Below are 21,379 nucleotides of genomic sequence, written 5' to 3' on the forward strand. Positions count from 1 at the left end.
AAAGGCAGGATGGATTTTTCCAATTTAGTTAAATAAATCAAAATATTATATGCATATAACTTTATATTGATGTATAATGACATCTGTAGCATTTGTAATCTACTAAAGCTAATGCTAATGCTAACACTAATGCTAACGCTAATGCTAATGCAAAAAGGAGTTCCCTCTGTCCAGCTATTAAAACAATTAAAATAAAGTGTTCCTGTACAGTATATTTAGACTCTCTATAGTTGTCACCTGCTGGCCTATTATAAATATTACTCTAATTAGCTGTTCTGCTCATACTCAAAAGTATTTTCCATGCATCTGTTACCTATTGTGTCATGTTGCTGGTATTTGGTTTTGCATAATTCACAAAGGCAGATACGTGGTTGAGTCACAGTTTAGTAGTGCTGGAGGTATTCCCTCACTGACGTGTGTGAGACGCAGGCTGCGCCTGCAGGTGGAGGAGCAGAGTGGAAGTAGGCACATATTTGCACGGTGCAACAAAGGGATCAGGTTTGTCATAGTGGGAAAGGTGTGTTTTAAGTTGTACTTATTTAGGGAAGTAACACAGCAATGTTCTCTCTCCATCAAAACGGTAGCAACTTCAAACCTGAGCGTCTGCCGCATATTTAATTGTTATAGCGTGCATGTGAGGTGATTATTAACAATAATTCTTATCATAGTGTTTGATCATCTTTCTCTTATCAAGTTCAACCCCCATAAATGGAACATTTTTATTGACCTCACATATAAATGATTAATGATTTGGCGACGTTAGTTTTCAGAGAGGTGTTAAAACAAGTGTCAAGTGTCTTTGTCAGCAACTTTTATAGCAATCAATGAGATAACAGCTGACTTATAAGTGTCCAAACTTTTTATAAACTTCACCCATTACAAAGCTCCATGCGCAGAATTATTATATCATCATCGATGAACACAAAGTAAAGTCGGGAGGCCATGTTGGTTCACCGTGATGAAATCCAATGACTTCCCCTCGCGCCACTATAAAGTTTAAATGTTTGTTTTCTACTATTCGATGAATTGCTATGAAATTAAGTTGAGACATTCATGTTCCCCACAGGTTGAACTGTTCTTCGTGTTTAGTGCTAATTGAGAACTGTTAGCATGCTAACACGCTAAACTAACATTGCGACTGTGGTAAACATTACACGTGCTAAACATCAGCATGCTAACATTGTCATTGTGGCCATGCTAGCATGCTAACATTTAGCATTTCGCTAATGTGGTTTACCAGTGAACCACAGGCGTTGTTGCTAAGAGACGGATAATAACTTCTGACATTTATTAGCTCGTGTAGTTAAACACATTAAAGTCTTCGTCAGCAGCTGCTCTACCCACCTCAGTGCGATCACTGTGTGCTTTTAAACAAGTTCGTCCTGATGTAATAAACCTGGAATGTGATCTTGTTAAAAGTCGGCCATGTAAGAGAAAGGGATTCCCTCGCTCGGTGTTCCTGTTGGGTTTGCTCGTACGATGACTCCAGGTTCAAGTGTTCCCTCGCTGACGCACTGTGTACACTGTAATTGCTTTTATGGTGTGGCAGTTGGGTGTGAATGGGATTGCACGTTTCAATGTTTTAACCCACAAGAAATATCAAAATGCAATCGATGAATCACCTTTTGGTGTAAACCTTCATGTACGTTGCTTTAGTGTTGTTCACTTAAGAGACGTTTTGTGTGGTGTCACCCCTGCGAATATAACATAGGTATAAAACGTGATTCATCAGCTGAGTATGGTGTGTTGCGTGACTCCTAAAAAGCACTGAACTCAGTGATTTGTAAGGACCTGTAAAGGTTTACAAGGCCTGCTATCAAGCATCTAATCAGACTCAGTGGTTTCTGTGTCGATTCAGAACCACAGTCTAAAGATCAAAGTCAAGGTCAGCAAGTCTCCGTGCTCGCAGGATTTGGACTGTGGAGGAAAGCTGAGGAGAGCTTTTATTTTCTGCCAGCACACAATATTCTTTCTGCCTTCTTTTTAAACCACCCACACAGAGTGTTTGGTTTTAGCTACACAATAGGTTTCGTTTGAGAAACAAAAAACGACATACCTCCTCCTAATAACGGCATCATTATAATATATTATTGTGTTATATTATTACATGTATGTTGAGTTTAATTATTATAATATTTATTATTATTGTTATTATTATACTTTACTTGACAAGCCTAAATCCATTTTCTTTTACATGGAAATTGTATTTTAGGTTTTTTCTTTTACTCAACTACATTTATTTGAAAGATATAGTTACCAGTTAAAATATTATTATATTTATTATTATTATTATTATTATTATTATTATTATTATTATTATTATTATTATTATACTTTACTTGACAAGCCTAAATCCATTTTTCACAAGGAAATTGTATTTAAAATGTATTTATTTTCCTCAACTATATTTATTTGAAAGATATAGTTACCAGTTTAATTATTAGAATATTTATTATTATTATAATTATTATTATTATTATAAGCAAGTATTGAAAAGAAAAAAAGTATTAAAAATTAAAGAATATTGTAAAATAAAAATGTGTATAAGAAACATAAAATAACAAATAAATACATACAATGAAAATAAGACAAATTACTGTGAACACATATGTACAGTATATCTGAATGAAAAGTGGAAGAGCTGTGCACACAATGTCATATATTATATTACCACTCACAGAGGACACTTTACTGCACAATAAATGCTTTTACTTTTGATAATATAAATGTATTTTTCAATCATTTTACTTGTAATTGGGTATTTGTACATTTTCTACATCTGCTCTATACTGTCAATGCACCAAGAGCAGTTTTGCTGTTTCCTACTGCACCTGAAGGCAGCGCTCTTCACTGGGTGGGAGGGGATGTTTATAGCACGCAGTAAAAACTCCCAACACACCACCTCTGTGTTATTATCCAACACAGGCTGCTTGAGAACAGAACACACACACACACACACACACACACACACACAGACACCTGCCTCGCGCTAGATTATTAATTCATCACAGCCTCTTTAAAGAGTCTCTGGGATTTCACTGTCCAACATTCAACAGCGCTGCCATGCCGTCTCTGCGACACTCGTACACAGTGACAGCACCGGAGGAACCGGCCGCCTTCCCCGGCGCAGACAAGCCCGACCTGCGGCGGAAGAGTCCGTCATTGTCCCGGTCCAAGCTGGTGTCCACGTTCATGGGTCTGATCATCAACCAGGCCAAGGTGAGTCCTCCAGCACTGCACCCCCCGTCCCCCCTGCTTCTGTCTCCCCTTCCTCAAAACATCCTCCTCTTCCTCAAAACATCCTCCTCTTCCTCAAAACATCCTCCTCTTCCTGATCACCTTTTAATTTCACTAACTTTTTTAATTTATTTGTATTTTTTAGAAAGAAATGTTTCTGTCTGTACAGGTGTTTCTAAGTTCATGTGCTGCCTACTTGTATGTATGTTTGACCATATATATATATATATATATATATATATATATATATATATATATATATATATATGATGTCTGTGAGAGGGAATCTGAATGTTTGTTTTAGATCATAAAGTAGATTTGCTGACATTAACATTAATTCAGAGTATTTCCACGTCAGATATCGCAGTAAAACTATAAACAATGACTCATCTAGTACAAACATATCATGACCTCATGACGTTAAAGTCATTATTAGTTGGTCAGTTTGTGCTGCAGCACAATATATTGTTTTCTTTTTAATTTGTTATTGCGAAGTCAAATTGCGAAAGAGTCGTAAACTTTTTATTCATTTTATTTTATCGGTGCTTTTTGTGTTCAGTTCAATATAAAAAAATTAATGTTTATTTGATTTAACGTTCAATTTGTTGTATTTTAGCAGTAAATGAAAAGTAAACTTTAATATCTATTTATGTATCTGTCCTCACATTTTGAGGTAGATGAGTGACTTTGTGCACACACACGACGTGTTTGTAAAGCTTATAAAGAGAGAAATTGTAAAATCACAGCCATCTTTAAATCACTTCCTAACGAACAAAAAACAAACTGTACAAATGGTTACAAAGTTGAATAAGAATTCAACTTTGTAACCATTTGCAAAGCGAGCTCAACTCTGACCTTTTGGGCCGTTATCTGCCCTGAAGGTGAGAAGGTCGCGGCACACACACTCAGGCATGCACTCCATGCAGCGGACTCAAGGACAGCGGCGGCCTGCAGCAAAGTAACAATTTGAGTGTGACATTTGTTGCGTAATAGGAAGGCGAGCTGCTGATAAGGAATGTTTGCAGGCTGTCACCTTATCATCTGCTCAGGACATTTTGTTAACACGCAGCCTTGGCGCACTGGAGTCCATGTGGGCCTGATGTGTTTACAGGCAGCACTGAATGAGCTTCTGAGGTCACAGGTCCTGGATACTGAAGGGCAGATTGTAGGTCTCTGCACAGACCATGTGTGTTTACAGAGTCTCTTCTTGAGTTAAATGTAGTTTTTGCAGGTTTAGCGATGACGATTGATTTGTTGGTTCACCGCTTTGGTCTTGACTGAAATATATCTCCACAATTATTGGATGGATTGCTATGAAATTTAGTCCAGACATTGTATAATCTTAGCCCCATCATCAGGTTTTCAACATTGATTAATCTGCTCTTTATATAGTCAGTGAATTCTACTTCTAAAAGTCTATAAAACATGTTTTCTTTTAGGATATTATCACCAAAGACTAAAAGAAAAAGCAGAAAATCCTCTCGTTTGAGATGCTGGATGCAGGAAATGTTGGCTTTGTTTGAAAAATGTGTTAAATTAATAATCTAAATAGTTGCATATTAACGATCAACTAATGAATCAATCGACACAAAAAGAGAAATGTGTTCAATACTTTGTTTTATGACCTGCACAACTAATAACATTCCCATCAGCTGTACTCTGGGTTTAAAGTGAATCAGCTAATGTTAGCATGCTAACAACTAAGCTAAGAGGATGAGCAAGACATCAGTTTAAAGAGACAGTTTGATGTGTTCCCTCTTCCCTGTAGTGTTATTAATCTGATTGTTCTGGTGTGAGTTGTGAGTGTTGGAGTCTGAACGTGGAGCTGAGAACTCAACAGCACTGTTTCTTTACAGAACTACACCCACTCGTGCTCTCTCTCGTCCACGAGTAGGTGCACGCTTCCTTCTGCGCGGTGATGCATCCGGGTGTCGCTCAGTAGAGAGAACACAGTTTTGTGGTGAACTGTCCCTTTCTTTACAGGAGACACTAGATGGAGTTGAGTTTATGCATCTTCTGCAATATCTTCTTGAGCATCAAGCACATTTCTTTACAGCCTTAGTACAGTTTCAGTACTGGCATGTTGGACGTCTCGCAGGCAGCGCTGCTTTTATGTAACCGAGATTTATGTTTATACTGACTCTCTCGGGGAGTGGCAACGCTGGCACCATGTGTGTGCACGAGAGTTCCTCCGTCACATGTTATACGGCCTTGACCAGACATGCATAGCTGGTTCAGGACATTGAGTTCTCTCTCTCTCGCTCTCTCTCTCTCTCTCTCTCTCTCTCTCTCTCTCTCTCGCTCTCTCTCGCTCTGAAGTCATGCCAACCAGTGGAGAGCGTTCTTGCTCAGAGCGCTGAGAGATTACCTGAACGCACCCTTGGTTTTTCCGGCTGGGTCTTTTTAGATCACAAGCCGCCTGCTGAGCTCTGTGCTGAGCCCCGCTGGTCAGTATTCACCAGAGCAGTGCAGCATATTGAGACTCAACACCATATGTTCACCTTCAAATACTGCAGAGACACAAAGGGAAGATATACATGTGAGACTTCAGCCAAGAGGACTGTTGATAGTTTGTTTTGTCACAGCTCTATGTTAACACAAGGCGCTAAAGCTCTCCTCTGAAAGGCTTGACGGCAGCACATTAGGATGTACCAACCTGTTCATAGTTACTTAATGTGAAGTGCAAACATCTCCTCGTCTGAACACTGTAGCACAGACATGCATTTGTCATGAGAAGAAAAGTGCCACAGGAGAGTTACACTGAGAAATAACAGGAAAACAGACTCTGAGTACTCGTGTGTGTGTGTGCTCCATTGTCCTCGCTGTTGTTGCTTCATGCAACTCCTCGTCAGCAGAGACGTTGGTGCACGACGCTGCTGACCGGCTCAGCGTCATCATGTTGCTCTGTTACTACGTGCCGTCACTCAGGATGAGCTGACATGTCACCTGTTGATACTCAGATATCTCTAAAGAACTGGATGTTGAAGCATGAGCAGTGTAGATGGACTTGTTGTTCTACTTCGTCTCAACCGTCTGCAGTGAAACGTCTCCACAACAGATGAAGTGAGGATGAAGCTGAATATTTAAAGAGTGCAGAACGCAGGGAATTATTGATGCTTCTTTTTAATTGTATATTAGTTTCATTGGTTCCTGTTTGAGTTCTGCAAGGACCTGAAACTCAGAGTTGAACTCGGCCTGTAAGACCCAACGTGAGCCCTGGCTGGTTCTGACTCTCATATGGAGAAAGATCCGATTTTATTCTTGAATGAACTCTCGAACACGAGCCGATCTTTGCACATCTTTGTATTCTAAAAAAAGAGGATTATTTGGCCACATTTCACCTTGCAATGCAAACACATTACCAAGTCCCAGACAGGTGTGAAACATGTGATTGAGCTGATTTGAAATGTTGTTTCCATCCTGACGAGAACCAGATTCAGCTGGAGGCGTTCATATCGGGCCTACAGATGATTAACGCTCCCGGTGGCACCAGATATGTCACATGAACTTGTTGATTCTTGACTCAGGCAGGAAACTTTTCACACAAACAAACTGGCAGCACGCCGTGTCCTGCTGGTTCTCAGTAGAGCGTTTCTCCTGCGTCACATGCTCGTGTGACGTCAGGGAGGTGTGAGTGGAGGCTGCTGGGCTCATCAGTGCAGAGTGAGGTCACTGTGGTATGTGGAACAGGAGCTGATCTCCACAGGGCTTCCTGCCCGGCTGCCAACAGTGTGACCATCAGATGGTGTGCAGTCCTTCCAGGGTTTGTCACACTTGAGGAATGTAACGCTTACATCATACTGTGCAGGCCGCACTGACAGGGGACGTAACAATACATATCTGTCTGGATACTTTTAGATAAGTGCCTCATGTGTGTGTTTAGCATCATTACATAGTTGTTGCACAAGGTCACACACAAGACGGTAGATTATTAACCTCTGCGCAGGTTATGTTTTCTCTTCGGTTTAGTTTCAGGATTACGGAAAAACTACCGGCTCGATTTTCATGAAACTTGGTGGAAGCGTGCATCATGGGCTGAGGAAGAACATATTCTATTTAGGTGCAGATCCGACTCACGGGGCGGACGCACGCTTTATTTTCATTGAATGAGAGATCGACATCTGCGATCGAAGTGTCCTTCTACTTTACGGTTTTAAATCTGGACTCATTTTAAACTCCTATGATGACTAAACATATTCCATTTAAGACCCAGTTTAGTCACATGTATTATAAGTGGACCTAAAAAAGGGCCCATGTAGACCAATCATTACTTTCATGGTCCCACATCGACCCAACCCTGAGCACAAGAAGGTGAAAATGGAAAAACAAACTTGGTCTTTAATGAGCCTCATTTTCACATTTTGAGCTTCTATGTGAAGCCAATCGAGAAATGTTTAAGATTCATTCCCACTTTGAGCCACTATGACCGCATTGCAATATGTTTCCTCACTTTTGAGTATTAAAGAAAAGTCCCAATGACTCAAATGTGAGTTTAAAAGTTAACTTTGGTTGTTGAATAAATGTATTGCTCTGCTCAATGCATGTTCTCCAATAACTGCACGAGTTCACTGACATCTCTTTGCTTTCTATCTGAATAGAACAAGAGTCCTCAAGGTCTGGTGGGACTGAGGAACCTGGGCAACACAGTAAGTGCTTTAACTTCTCTTCGTGTGCAACTTCCTGCACTTTGACCTGCTGAGTCTGGATCTTCACTGAAGTTTTGTGTTTTTGTGATTTCCAGTGTTTCATGAACTCCATCCTTCAATGTCTGAGCAACACGCCCGAGCTGAGAGATTATTGCCTGAGAAACATCCATCGCATTGACCTCAACAACAACAACAACAACTGCACGACCAACGCTGCTCTCATGGAAGGTAGGAGAGACCACACTAGACCTGTGCAGTGCCTTGTTAATGTCATATATATACATATATGCACTTTATCTGCAACTATGTAGTCTTAAAGTACAAACTACAGATCTGACCTTGATAATTTTCACTGGGAAGAATAACGACAGCAAAATAATAAAACTGCACATACAACTGGAAGCAGATCAGAGAAGACTCCAATGATGATTGCCCTCCTGCGGGGCTTCTTCGAGGGTGTGTTTGCACAGCCTGTTCTCACATTAAAGGCCGTTTCTTTTGTGCAACGACATGTTGAAGTGTCTCTGTTATTACCACAAAGACAGTTGCTCCGCCGAGTTGTTTTTAAGTTTTTTTAACAACTCATTTATGTGACTCAATGTCCCAGTTGGTATTTGTTCCAGAGCTTTCTTATCTCTTCATCAGTGCATGGCTCAGGTGTCATCATGTGACCTGCTTCAAGTGTGGCACGTCACCGAACACGACGACACCTGAGTCTCTTCCATTCGCTGGTGAAGACCTTGAGATGCAGTTGAAAGTTCATTGAGCTGAACGACTGAAATGCCCCTAAAATAATAATTTAAAGATGATTTTTGTTACTTTAACATAGAAATCTGCGCCGGTTGAGTCCCTGCTGTCTGCTTGTTTTCACAAACATCATATTTATTTTCATACAAATATCTTCGCTAATGTCTTAGTCAAGGTCAAAACAATATAAAAATATATATTGGGAAAATAAATGCGACCCAAAGAGGATCCAGTGTGTGTTAAAGGTTAAATTAAGGAGTTTCCTTTTTGAATTTTTGTACTTTGATGTTGCAACTACAGAAACATTACCGGTAATTGTTTTCATGCTTGTGGTCTCATTTTCTGTCATTATCCGTCTCTCCCTTCGCCTCAGAGTTTGCAAAGCTGACTCAGAGTCTGTGGACGTCAGTGAACAACGAGGCCATCAGTCCCTCTGATTTCAGGAGTCAGATCCAGAGATACGCTCCCAAATTTGTGGGCTGCAAGTAAGTCTTCCCTCTTCCTGATCGGAAGCCTTTTTTCGTTCGATCTCTTTCAAGACTTGCAGCGGATTTCAGAGTAAAGAAAGTAACAACGTGTCCTTGTGTCTCCTTGCAGTCAGCAGGACGCCCAGGAGTTTCTGCGTTTCTTATTGGACGGTCTCCATAATGAGGTGAACAGAGTGACCGTCCGCCCTCATGTGTTCCCCGAGGACTTTGACCACCTCTCGTAAGTCACCTCACACCTCACCTCTGCTCCCAATGAGTCACTCATAACCTTCCCCGTCACTGACACCTCTCACACTCGGCTGCATGCCTGAAAGCTGGAAGTAAAACTGTAATTAAAACGTTATAATTACCTTCAAGATTTCAGTTGGCGCTTTCTAAACTTCATATTCTTCTACTTACAATAGTCATATATACTTATCAATAACTGGAACTGAGTAAGAGCCTTTGTAAGATTAAACATGTACGTTTTCATTGGATTTTTATTCAACATAGTTTAAACAGTCAGTCAGTAATTCTTCATCTTCTGGTTTCCTTCACAGAGACGATGAGAAAGCCAAGCGGATGTGGAACTTGTACTTGGAAGAGAGAGGACAGCAAAGTCGTGGGTGAGAGTTTTACCTTGATGAGCTGCATAAATACCTTACATCTGGCTGCATATATTAAATGTAATTCTCCATCTCTTGTTTCTTAGATCTGTTTGTTGGACAGCTGAAGAGCTCTGTGACCTGCACCGCCTGTGGCTTCCGCTCCACGGTGTTTGATCCATTCTGGGACTTATCCATACCTGTTGCACAGGTCAGAACACTCACATGTGGAAAGGGTTCGCCATACTTAATGAAATAGTGCCGCTAGGTGCCCACTAGGTGCCGCTAGGAGCCGTTAGGTGTTGCGAGGTGCTGCTAGGTGCTGCTAGGTGCTGCTAGGTGTAGCTAGGAGCCGCTAGGTGCCGCTAGGTGCTGCTAGGTATAGCTAGGAGCTGCGAGGTGCCGCTAGGTGCCGCTAGGTGCTGCTAGGTGTAGCTAGGTGCTGCTAGGTGTAGCTAGGAGCTGCGAGGTGCCGCTAGGTGCTGCGAGGTGTAGCTAGGAGCTGCTAGGTGTAGCTAGGAGCTGCTAGGTGCCGGTGGGTGCCGCTAGGTGCCGCTGGGTGCTGCGAGGTGCTGCTAGGTGTAGCTAGGAGCCGCTAGGTGCCGCTAGGTGCTGCTAGGCTTTCATATAATATAATTGTGTTTATGGCAGCGTGTGTAAAGCCTGCTAGTTGCATTATAGAAATACTCTCTGCTGTATTCAGCCTCTGTGTCTCAAATGATCCGATGTTAGGACCTTGAAAAGTCTTTGAATAAACAGGAAGGTGTGTGAACCCTGAATGTGGCTGTTTCCTGACTGAACTTGTTGTGTCTCCACAGAAGAGCTCAGAAGTGACTCTCAAAGACTGCTTGAGGCTCTTTACAAAAGAAGACGTGTTGGACGGAGAGGAGAGACCGGTAAGAACAATACAACACGCTCGTCTGTAAAGATGATTTCTGCAGCAGCAGTATCTCACTGCCCTCTCTGTCTCTGTCTCTGTCTCAGACGTGCAACAGATGCAAAACCAGAAGGAAATGCACCAAAAGATTCAGCGTTCAGAAGTTCCCGCAGATCCTCGTGCTTCGTATCCTTTCCTCACATCTTTGTACCGTTTGTTTCATGCTTAATCGACAGAAAACGAATTGCAAACTCTGTTTTATATCAAATTAAAGTGAATATCTTTGGGTTTTGGACTGACAAAGACATTTAAAGACATCTCATCATCAAGATCTTTTCACTATTTTCTGACATTTTATGGACCACACGATTAATCGATAATAAAAAACTATCTTTAGTAACAATGCAACGTCACATTTAAAGCTCAGTAACGCCTCCTTGACTCGGTGCTCCTCTCAGACCTGAAGCGTTTCTCAGACTCCAACATCCGAACCAGCAAACTCTCCACTTATGTCAACTTCCCTCTCAAAGAGCTGGACCTGCGGGAGTTCGCCTCAGAGAGCAGCGGTAAGTGTTCTCCGAAGGTGACACATGGCACAAGTCGTGCACTTTGCAAAGTGTTCGGACATGATGAGTAAGGTTTTAGCGGTCGTGCTGACAGACGCTGTTGTGTCTCCCTGCAGAGCGAGCTGTGTATAACCTGTACGCTGTTTCCAACCACTCGGGGAACGCTTTGGGGGGCCATTACACGGCGTACTGCAAGAACCCGGCGCTGGGGGAGTGGTACAGCTACAACGACTGCAGGTACTTGCATATTGTCATGTTTCTAGAGGTGGCTGCCAAAATAGACCTGAGTTACTGAGAAAAATATGTAATTAAATGAAAGTAACTCATCAAAATGTTGGCGATTTGCAAAGCGTTTACATTTGAGAATAGAATCTGTTGCTCTCAAATGAAAACTGTGAGAACTTTTTCTTGGCAAATCCAAAGGTGCAGATTGAGTGTTTGCATGTTGTTCTCACAGAAACAAAGCTTCGGTGTAATAACTACAGTGTGTTCTGTGTGCAGGGTGAGTCCCGTGTCCTCTAGCCAGGTTCGCAGCAGCAACGCCTACGTCCTCTTCTACGAGCTGGCGCCCCCCCCACACAGCAAATATCAGACATGTCGACTTTAGAAGCGGAGGAGGAGCTGCAATAAAAATGGGCCTAAAAAGAAGGAGTGAGACGCACTGCCTGCTGGGAGAGAGCTCCGCCTAGTGGAGAGAGTCCCGCCATTACAGACTGTGAATATGGAGCACAAAGACGCCATGCTGACAGAGAAAACGCCCTCTGACCTTCCTCTCAGTGTGTTTTCGAGGGATGTGGCGGCACATTCGAACTGCAGGATGTCAGGATGAGCTCGTAATTTGGATGGAAGTGAAGTGACACTGGGAAAATATTACTTATGATGTAGACATTCAGCTCAAGGCTCCAAAAAAAAGCAGATTTTACAGCTGAGCTTGGACCTGAATCTACACACACTCGAGTGTATTGTTTTGGACATTATTATGTGACGACATTACAGAGAGAACTGCGAGATGTAATTTATTCTATTTAACATAATGGCAGTAAATGAAAGTGCATCCTGTAAATGTCTTTGAACAAAGCCTTGTGGTTACGGAGGATGTTTGATGTCAGAGCACATATTATTTTTGTACAGTATTTATGGACGGCACAGTGAATGTAACTGTGGGGAAAGCCAAACATACCAAAGCAGCTGTATAATAAAAATGCATCTTTATCTTCTTCCAGCAATAATGTCGCTGACTTTAGATCCAAGTCAGTTCGTCAGTTAGAGTCTATGAATGATTAAAAGTCTATGTTAACTTACACTGCATCGTGTGTGGTTCTTTTAACCTTTATTTATCCACCCAGCTGAATGGAAGCAGAAGATTTAATGAAGGTTGTAGATTTTAGACATTGTTCACCATTGCAGCTAATCCAGTGACACAAACACACACAGATAACTGCTGAACCAATCAACGCAGTAGATCGCTTGTTTTATCCACCTGGGGGTGAAACACCTGACATCTCACCTGCTTGTGTAAGCAGCACACACAGCAGCCATAGCATTGGTTTAAAGGTATAATATGTAACATTTCTACATTAAAACGTGTATCTATGTTACATTACTTCTTAAATTGTGTTCTAAAATCATCCCAAATGTTTCCAACAATTTTCAAACCCAGAGAAATATGTACTTATAAACTCCTCTCTGCTCATGCGTCATAAATTGCCACAATTTTACGAGATACTTTAAGGATCTCGGTCATTTTAACTTAATATTTTAACCAGATGATGGATTTTAGTCATCGGATGTCTGGATCTTAAGTTGTCAGAAAAACAAGCTGAGATAACGTTAGCTGCTGCAGTCAAACTGCTTCGGAGAAACACCGATTTTTAACGTGAAACTGCTTTATTTTGTGTTCTGACCGGTTTAAATCAACCGGTCTGTTTGTTTTGGAGAGGAGGAATCCTCTGAGGATAATTCGGCTCCTGGTAAAAAGCTGCTGAACAATGAAGGAACGCTACTTTGTCAGGGTTTTGATTGAGAGACCCCTAGTGGCAGAAAGTGACACTGTGTTTAAACTCGTGTTTGTGGCCTCATGATGGACTGAATACTTTCATTCAATCTCTTTTTACTTCTGTTCTTAGGTCTCAACCACCTCCTGAGGGAAATGCATCCACATTAAATGACTGTCTAGTGTATAATTTTAATACACTATAATACTGTACTGTATATAAACTATAGCTTACTGTTCAAATTATAATTCAGCTAATGGAGCTGGTTACAAATAAAGTAATGTCAGTAGTGCACATAGGCTGAGCCGCAGTTTGGCGTTTAAAGGCCTGAAAATAAATATATATATAATTTATTTTCCATATGAAAAGACCCAAAATGAACACTGTTAACAGACTACTTGATTATAATTTTAACAGCATTTGTGTATGAATTTTGTATCAGCATTTGTTCCAAAGGATGTATCACTATAACCATCACCAAGCGGCAAACTGTCTTATTAAAGTGATGCAACCTGACATGGACAATATAATAAAGAAATTGCAGCTCACTGATGTGTAATAAAAGTATTGACTAGTATTGTAAAATCCAATAAACCTCAAATACTACATAACGGGTTATTTGTGCAGTATTAGCAACACATCAAAGCTTAAAAATGTGTATTTCTTTTACCAGTGTTTGACATCTGACAGAGGAGACTGTTTCACACTCCGTCCACTAGAGGGAGCTGTGTGCAGCGGTCATGAGGTGTGTGTGTGTGTGTGTGTGTGTGTGTGTGTGTGTGTGTGTGTGTGTGTGTGTGTGTGTGTGCCGATGCTGATATTTGTAAAAGCTGACAAAAGCTGCAATTTTGTATTTTGTCAGTACATTGACACGAGTCCTTTGGATTATCAGGCAAACTGTCTCCAAGGGAATCTTTAATATAATATGTTTACAAAGTGGCTCCTTATGTCATCGAACCGATTCATTAGTCTCACCCCGAACCAAAGGTTTGCTGTGGACACCTCCCCCGTCTTTCCTCGCTCTCCTTTCAGTAAACTCTTATCCTTCCGCCGCTGATCTTATTCACGCCTGAGGGAAAATAAGCGAGTGTGTGTGTGATTAGGTTTATGTGGCTTAGACAGGTGATCTGTTAGTAAGGAGGCCAATGCAGTGCTGAAGTCCTGGTTCCCTCGACAAACAGCCAATAGAATATTTCCATTGGATTCTGGATTATAGAAAAAACTTAAAAGCTTAAAAATTCACAAGTGGGGGATTTACTGACGTATTTTATGTCGTAGAACAAAACGTTAAAATCTCTTAAGCTTGTGTTAAGACCTTTTTTTCAGGACGAGGGAACAGGAAGTGCACAGATGCTGACTCATTTCCTGGTTCTGGGACTCTTTCCTGCAGCACTATCTTTGTCAGTGTTAGCCTGACACACACGGGTTGTGATACGGTCACTCGGTTCGTTGCTTCTACTGACGGTTGAGAGATGTATTTTGTTTTGGGTTAGAGACATTAGGACATTTCTGTACGATGGAGCTCAAGGAAAAGTCAGGTGATCACCAAAGTCAGCCGCCTCCCTCCTCTGGGAACCACAAACGTCTGTAAAAGATTTCATGGCAATACATCCAATAGATTATTATGAAATATGATCAGCAAACAATTCCACAATAAATCAAACTACATCATATTTTTTTAATCTATTTTACGGGCGGTGACTTATTTATAAAACGTTGATGGATACCTACAACAACTTCCTTAGGGTTGACATTTCTGTTTTTTAGTGAAATGTCTCAGGAAATATCACAATTGCAAATCACTCATAAAAGGTTTATGAGAAATATAACAATAAAAATGAGTTAGTGGAGGTCCTTCATTTTCATCCTTGCAGATACACACAGATAGGACGCTCTCCTCCTCTCACCCAACATCCAACACACACACCGTATGGGCTGATCACACAGCTCAGGGGATTGCCTGCGCTCCCAGTGTTGTTACCAAGCGCTCCCTATGTTGACACTTCCATAGCTAATGACCATAAAACAGTGAAGGCCTCATGTGGGCTAAAGTCCACCTTAAGGTGCAGCCCTGACACTATGGGTGTTTGGCTCCTCACCTGATGAAATTGCACGAAAGACTTTGTCTTTAGTTCGATGTTATGTGATAAAAAGGTTTTTTTTTTTTAAACCAAACCAACATTAGATTTGTGGAAGTTTCTCTCGAAGCTTCAGCTCCAATAGGCCAGAAATATGAGTCCTATAGTCTCTGGTTTCTTACCCGTCGGGGGGAAATGATGAGATGTGCATTAGTTTCACACCAGTGAGCTCGTTAGTGCAGCGTGCACTCCCTTAATATGTCACATATGAATCACAGAAATCTAATTATCATCCATTCACACCTCTGGTGGTGGAGAAGTTACCCACAATGCACCTGATGAAGTCAAGGCCACCAACATGTTCTAGTTATAAAAATATATATTAACAACCAGACTCTCACAGTTTGTTGTATACATTATATATATATATATATATATATATATATATTATTATTATTTTAATTTTTTTATCAGTCCATCAAAGCCTTGATCAATTACTATTATTATTATTATTATTATTATTATTATTATTATTATTATTATTATTATTATTATTGTTATTGTTATTGTTATTGTTATTATTATAATTATATCATCATTATTATTATTATTGCTATTATGATTATTATTATATTATTATTATTATTGCTATTATTATATAATTATTAGTATTATTATTATTGATAATATTATTATATCATTATTATTATTATTGATATTATTATTATTATTATTGATAATATTATTATTATATCATCCTTTTATTATTATTATTATTATTATTATTATTATTATTATTATTATTATTATTGTTATTCTGCATAGTCTGGATAAGCTTGTTTATGTGAAACATAGCTTAAAACAAGTATTTTCTTAACATTAAATGCAGATTCCCCTCCTCAGTATAACAATACCTGTGATGCTCTAACTTGACTAATTTGAGGCTCTTGTATTTTGTATTTACGGTAGAAACATGTCTTTACTGTTAGCAGGCCTGCAGGAGACTGGAACACAAATGTCATGAACTCAATCATTTGCTTTGGACACTGTAACTTATTCAAAAGTCTGTTCGCTTCTCGCCCTTTGCGGCTCATCATTTTTTTGATTTAGTCTATTTTCTTCAAGATAAGCAAAAGAAGCCCCTCATCTCCAGGTGCTTCTGCATAATGAGTGATGCAACAATCACATTGAATCCCAGATAGTCTCTGTTGTGCTGACACCCTTTGTGACCTGCAGTGCTGCATATTGTTAATTCATCTTCATCTCCTTAATCTTTGAATGATAATCGACCCGACCAAAAGTATCAGAGAGAGCAGAGCCTCAGCAACTTTCACCCCACGTATTTAGCAGGAACCTTTTCGATCTGCTTTCAGGGCCGGTCCCTTCTACTTCTGCTTAGTATGGATTTAAAGTGCTTCTACTGGATGTCACTGTGGTGTGTGCTAATAAACAGACTGGGAAATCAATTTGGCTCTCACATTATTTGAAGAAAAGTGTGTTTTTCTGTGTTGCTCCTCCCACTCCATGTGCTGACCAACCTCAGCCACATGTCAAGGCCATCAGCTGATTACGCTCACCTGGACCTTTACATGCTAAAAGATTTTCCATGTGTTCACTGTCTCTGACTTCTGACCGGCAGCTCTTTCCTTTTAGGTTTGAATCTTTAACCCTCATAGCACATCAACCAAACATCCGTGCACTGCTGGTTTTTAGGTGAGTGTACCTGCGTCAGAGATCTTAATTCATACTTGTATTGTAATGTTTTGTTGTCAGCTGCATGCTCGTACCAAAAGTCTTCACATTGTTCTGAAAGATAAAACTGGAAACTGTCTACAATTAGTTTTTTATTTGGGCACGGTGGATTCTTGCAGATGTAATTATGAGTGTGGGGACGCAGCGTAACATGGTTTGTCTCATGCACTACTGTCAGGATATAGTGACAGTTTCAACAATAATAAAGTTTAATTAAGTTTGTGTAGCTTTGACCTTCAGCTAGTAGCTTATTCTTTGATTCCTTCAGGTTTTGTATCTTAACGCCTTGAGATTGCTTTTAGCTTTGAAAGGTGCTTTATAAATATTATTATTATTATTATTATTATTATTATTATTATTATTATTATTATTATTATTATTATTATCCGTCCAGTTCTAATTAATCTATCGATCTCAGAGCTTAAAACAAGGTGTGTGTGTGTGTGTGTGTGTGTTGTGTGTTGTGTGTTGTGTGTTGTGTGTGTGTGTGTGTGTGTGTGTGTGTGTGTGTGTTGTGTGTGTGTGTTGTGTGTGTGTGTTGTGTGTGTGAACCCTGTATGCAGTGGTTGTCCTGCTGATGAGAATACTGTAACCTTTATGGAAACCACTGCATCTCGTTTTAAGGCATTTTTGCTTTTTAGGATTTTTTTTAGCCTTTCGTTCAGACCCAAACAAAGCTTTTGTAAAACTCCAGCCAGAGTGAAAGTTTTCAGTAACTCAGTCTTAAGTGTTGCCGTGTAGACGGGGAAAACTGAGTTGCTTGTTTTCGTTCTCTCTGTGTGAATGATTTTCTTGAGCTTTGCATTCTGTGTTTGCTTAGTGTGTCCTCTTCCCTGGTCTCCATGGTGGAGAGGAGGTCATGTGACAGTCCGGTCCTATCTGTTCGCCTGGCACCCGGAAGCTGTTTGACGTCCTCCCCAGATTCATTCTTTATAAATCTATAATTTTGTCTTCTTGATTTGTCCTGTACTTCTAATATGTTGGTATATACTGTACACACGACTTCTATTGCATTTCTGTCCTTCCAAAATTGTTACAATTGCCTCAAACCACAACACTGAATCAGTCATAGTTCTTAGTTTGTACCAGGATGTTTCACCCAAAATGTACACGTTATATTTTACCTCTTGGTTTAGGCTATAGCTGGCACAAATTACATTACACTCTAGTCTCTAATTTATTGCAAACAAGCCTTTACACGTTAAACACTACTACATCCATATTGTATGTTTGTTTTAAACAATGAGTTGCTACATGTGATGTGAAAAGACTTACCTCCCAACACTAAAATAATAATTTTATTAATATTTACTTCTATTACATTAGTTTGGTTTAACTGGTTCAGTCTTGCCATGCTTATCAATGTCGTCTCTGGCAGCAACACAACTGTTTTCATCAACAAATGAAGAATAAACTTCCTGTAGCTATATTACCTGCTAACACTAAAATTGGAGACATTTAGTTACTGAGAATATTGAGCATTTAGCCAAAAGGAGAGCTGCTTAGTGTGTTAGCTAACTTGTTGTTAGCTATAACAATACAACTAAACACCCAACATATTTTTACACTTTATTTTTTGTACATATTAAACAAAAAAAATATAACGTAGGTTAATTGGTGAACTTTAGAAGGGCTTGTACTGAGGGCCTGTTTCCAGTCTTTTAGCTAAGCTAACTGACGGCTAGCTGTAGTTAGCTTCATGTTTAACAAACATGTTGCAGTGGTTTGCATATTTAACTTTCTGCCAGGAAGTTAATAACTGTTGAACCAGTAAATGTAATATTTTATAGAAACATAATTAGCTAGTGTTTTTATGTAATCCTTCTTTGGACTGTCACCACAAGACTAGATAGCTTAGTCATTTTCAAGACAATCAAGTAAAGAAATCATGCTGACATTTTGAATTTGCCTCCATTGCTAACAGTTAGCATAGCTTCTGCCCCTTGTTCTTGGGTTTTAATGTTTCTGTACTGAGCTAGCTGTTTTCTTACAGAAAGCCCAGGTGATTCCTTGATATAGGCTACTGGTTAACGTAGCTAAAGTTAGCTAGCTAGAAAGACGCCACATGAAGGCCTATTCCTCATCTTTTGGCGAACCACCTTCCAACTCCTCCATTCCTTGCGACAAGCTAATTCAGTCTCCAATGAACGTAATTGAAGTAAGTCCACCTCCAAATATGTTGTTCACACCAAACACAAAGGGAATTTTTGCCTTGTTACAACTGCAAGTTTGACCACTGTATCATTTGTGTTTATTTGTGTTACTTCACACGGGTGAATTAATGTGGTTTAGTACAGCTGAATGAACCCAAAATGAATAGATTTTGTTGAGATGTAATTGAAATAATCAAAAGGATGCCAAAATAATTACATGATACCGATTTTGATCTGAATTCATGCTTTATTCGGTCTGTCCACAAGACGACGAGCAAACAACTTTTAAAACGCTTGTTTTCTGAATGGAGTTTGGTTAGGGTAACATTTATTTGCAAACACATTTTGAGACATTGTCAGTGTGTCTGTGGCAATCCATTCCTTCTTAACAGTCTGTTTCCTGGTTATTAGCAAGCATTTGTACTCTCTTTTTTTTGCATTTTGATCAAAACCTCAATGCTATAAACGGAGAGCCAATCCATTTACTGTTTTGTCTGAGGTCTCAAGAACTCCCTGGAGAATGCAATAAACGTGTAGAAAGCAACCCGCAGAAGAAGCCAGGCGTTAATCATTATGTACCCTCATAACTCATAAAATGAACAAACAGCTCAAGTTAACAAGGAGGTATACTTAAATAATAATACTTTAGACAGACTGCTTGAGTCATTGCTATATTAGAAAAAAGTTTATTAAGAGGAAGATGGGACAGTTGTTAAGTCATTTCAAAGCAGTTTATCTAAGTAAATACAGCCTTGCAGTTCAAAAGTCCAGTTAATGATAAAATAACGTCAATAATCAACCAAATGATTGCGCTGAGGTCTGATATGATCTGAACTTATGTTTCTCTGAAAACTCTGCATGTTCTTCGCACACATAGACTACCCTAGTAAAAAAGTTATTAAACATATCTGGCTCATTATTGTAAGCTACCCTACATATTTAAATCCAAAACACCACAGTTAGATATATTATGTTTCTGTTATCTGCAAAAACAGGAACAATATAATGTACATCTATCAAAATTTAAAGTTTTTGGATCAGCTCGAGATTATTTCCTGACAATCAAAAATAGAAAAGTAGAGAAATGTACTTTTCTGTCTTCCTCTTGGCCCATGTCAGTATCTGATATGAGCCTCTCAGACATCAAGTATGTTTTCATAGTCCGGTTAAAAGGTCAAGATTTAATCTGCTTGATTTTCAGATGGAAAATGTTTTTAGTTTACAATCCATAACCATCCACGTTTGGCAGTAACTGGTCTCAGACCCTCCCGGTGAACTTCAGCAAGCCAAAAATACCACCACCTGAAAATAGAAAAAGAAACACTCTTTAATATTCAATTCAAACCTGCGTGCTTTCTTTTTTATTATTACGTGTGCATGTCCATACAGGACACTAGATTTATATGGCAGCCCATCATTGCCAGGAAAATAATAAGAAAAAGTTATGATGTAGTTAGTTATGATTAATTTTAATTAATAAAAACTGAACTTTGAAAGTGTTTGTAGTTCAGTCAGTTAAGTTTTAACAATTTTTTACTTGCTGTCTCTAAATTTATTAAGTTTGATTTATGATCTTGTGAAATTATTTACTTGGAAATCATAAATCTGGCGAGGAAAGGACTTCCAGAGCTTTGAAACAGTAAATGTTATTAAAGTTGTGTACACTTTGTTCTCCCATTGCTCCGGCTACAACCTCAGTTACTGTGCAACTCGCTTGATTTTTGAATGGTGAGAATTTCATTAATTTAAACGCTTGGGATCAGCAAGAGTGCGAGGAGTAGTGCCGAGGAAGCATTTCTTTGCCCCTGCGTTGTTCAATATAAAATCTCCAGTGTATCTTTAATAGATACCAGGATGATTATGTTATTGAAGATGCAGAAAAGAGGTGTTACGGTAAGTCTGCGCTTGTATTGTACTCACCAACAGCAGCCACCCCAGCGATGGAGCCGATGGTAATACCGGCTATAGCGCCAGATGAAAGCTCTTCTCCTCCTTCGACCACCACGGTGGTTGGTTCACCGGCAGCGGTGGTTGGTCCACCGTCAGCGGTGGTTTGTGGTGCAACGGTGGTTTGTGGTGCAGCGGTGGGTGGTGCAACGGTGGTTTGTGGTGCAGCAGTGGGTGGTGCAACGGTGGTTTGTGGTGCAGCGGTGGGTGGTGCAACGGTGGTTTGTGGTGCAGCGGTGGGTGGTGCAACGGTGGTTTGTGGTGCAGCGGTGGGTGGTGCAACGGTGGTTTGTGGTGCAGCGGTGGGTGG

At 39.9% G+C, this 21,379-nt stretch overlaps 1 protein-coding gene across 1 annotated transcript; it reads left to right on the plus strand.

Moving 5' to 3' along the window:
- Nucleotides 1-2,899: 2,899 nt before the first annotated feature.
- LOC115019202 (ubiquitin carboxyl-terminal hydrolase 2-like) lies at nucleotides 2,900-12,448 on the plus strand. Its single transcript, XM_029448641.1, is given in 13 exon segments — nucleotides 2,900-3,219; nucleotides 7,836-7,883; nucleotides 7,979-8,111; nucleotides 9,004-9,115; nucleotides 9,228-9,338; nucleotides 9,658-9,700; nucleotides 9,702-9,723; nucleotides 9,810-9,913; nucleotides 10,521-10,598; nucleotides 10,687-10,765; nucleotides 11,038-11,145; nucleotides 11,262-11,382; nucleotides 11,647-12,448. Coding segments are annotated over 13 exon segments (1,221 nt in total). The 5' UTR covers nucleotides 2,900-3,063; the 3' UTR covers nucleotides 11,753-12,448.
- The last annotated feature ends 8,931 nt before the right edge of the window (nucleotides 12,449-21,379 follow it).

This window comes from Cottoperca gobio, chromosome 14 (genome assembly GCF_900634415.1).
Source record: "Cottoperca gobio chromosome 14, fCotGob3.1, whole genome shotgun sequence".
Lineage (NCBI taxonomy): Eukaryota > Metazoa > Chordata > Actinopteri > Perciformes > Bovichtidae > Cottoperca > Cottoperca gobio.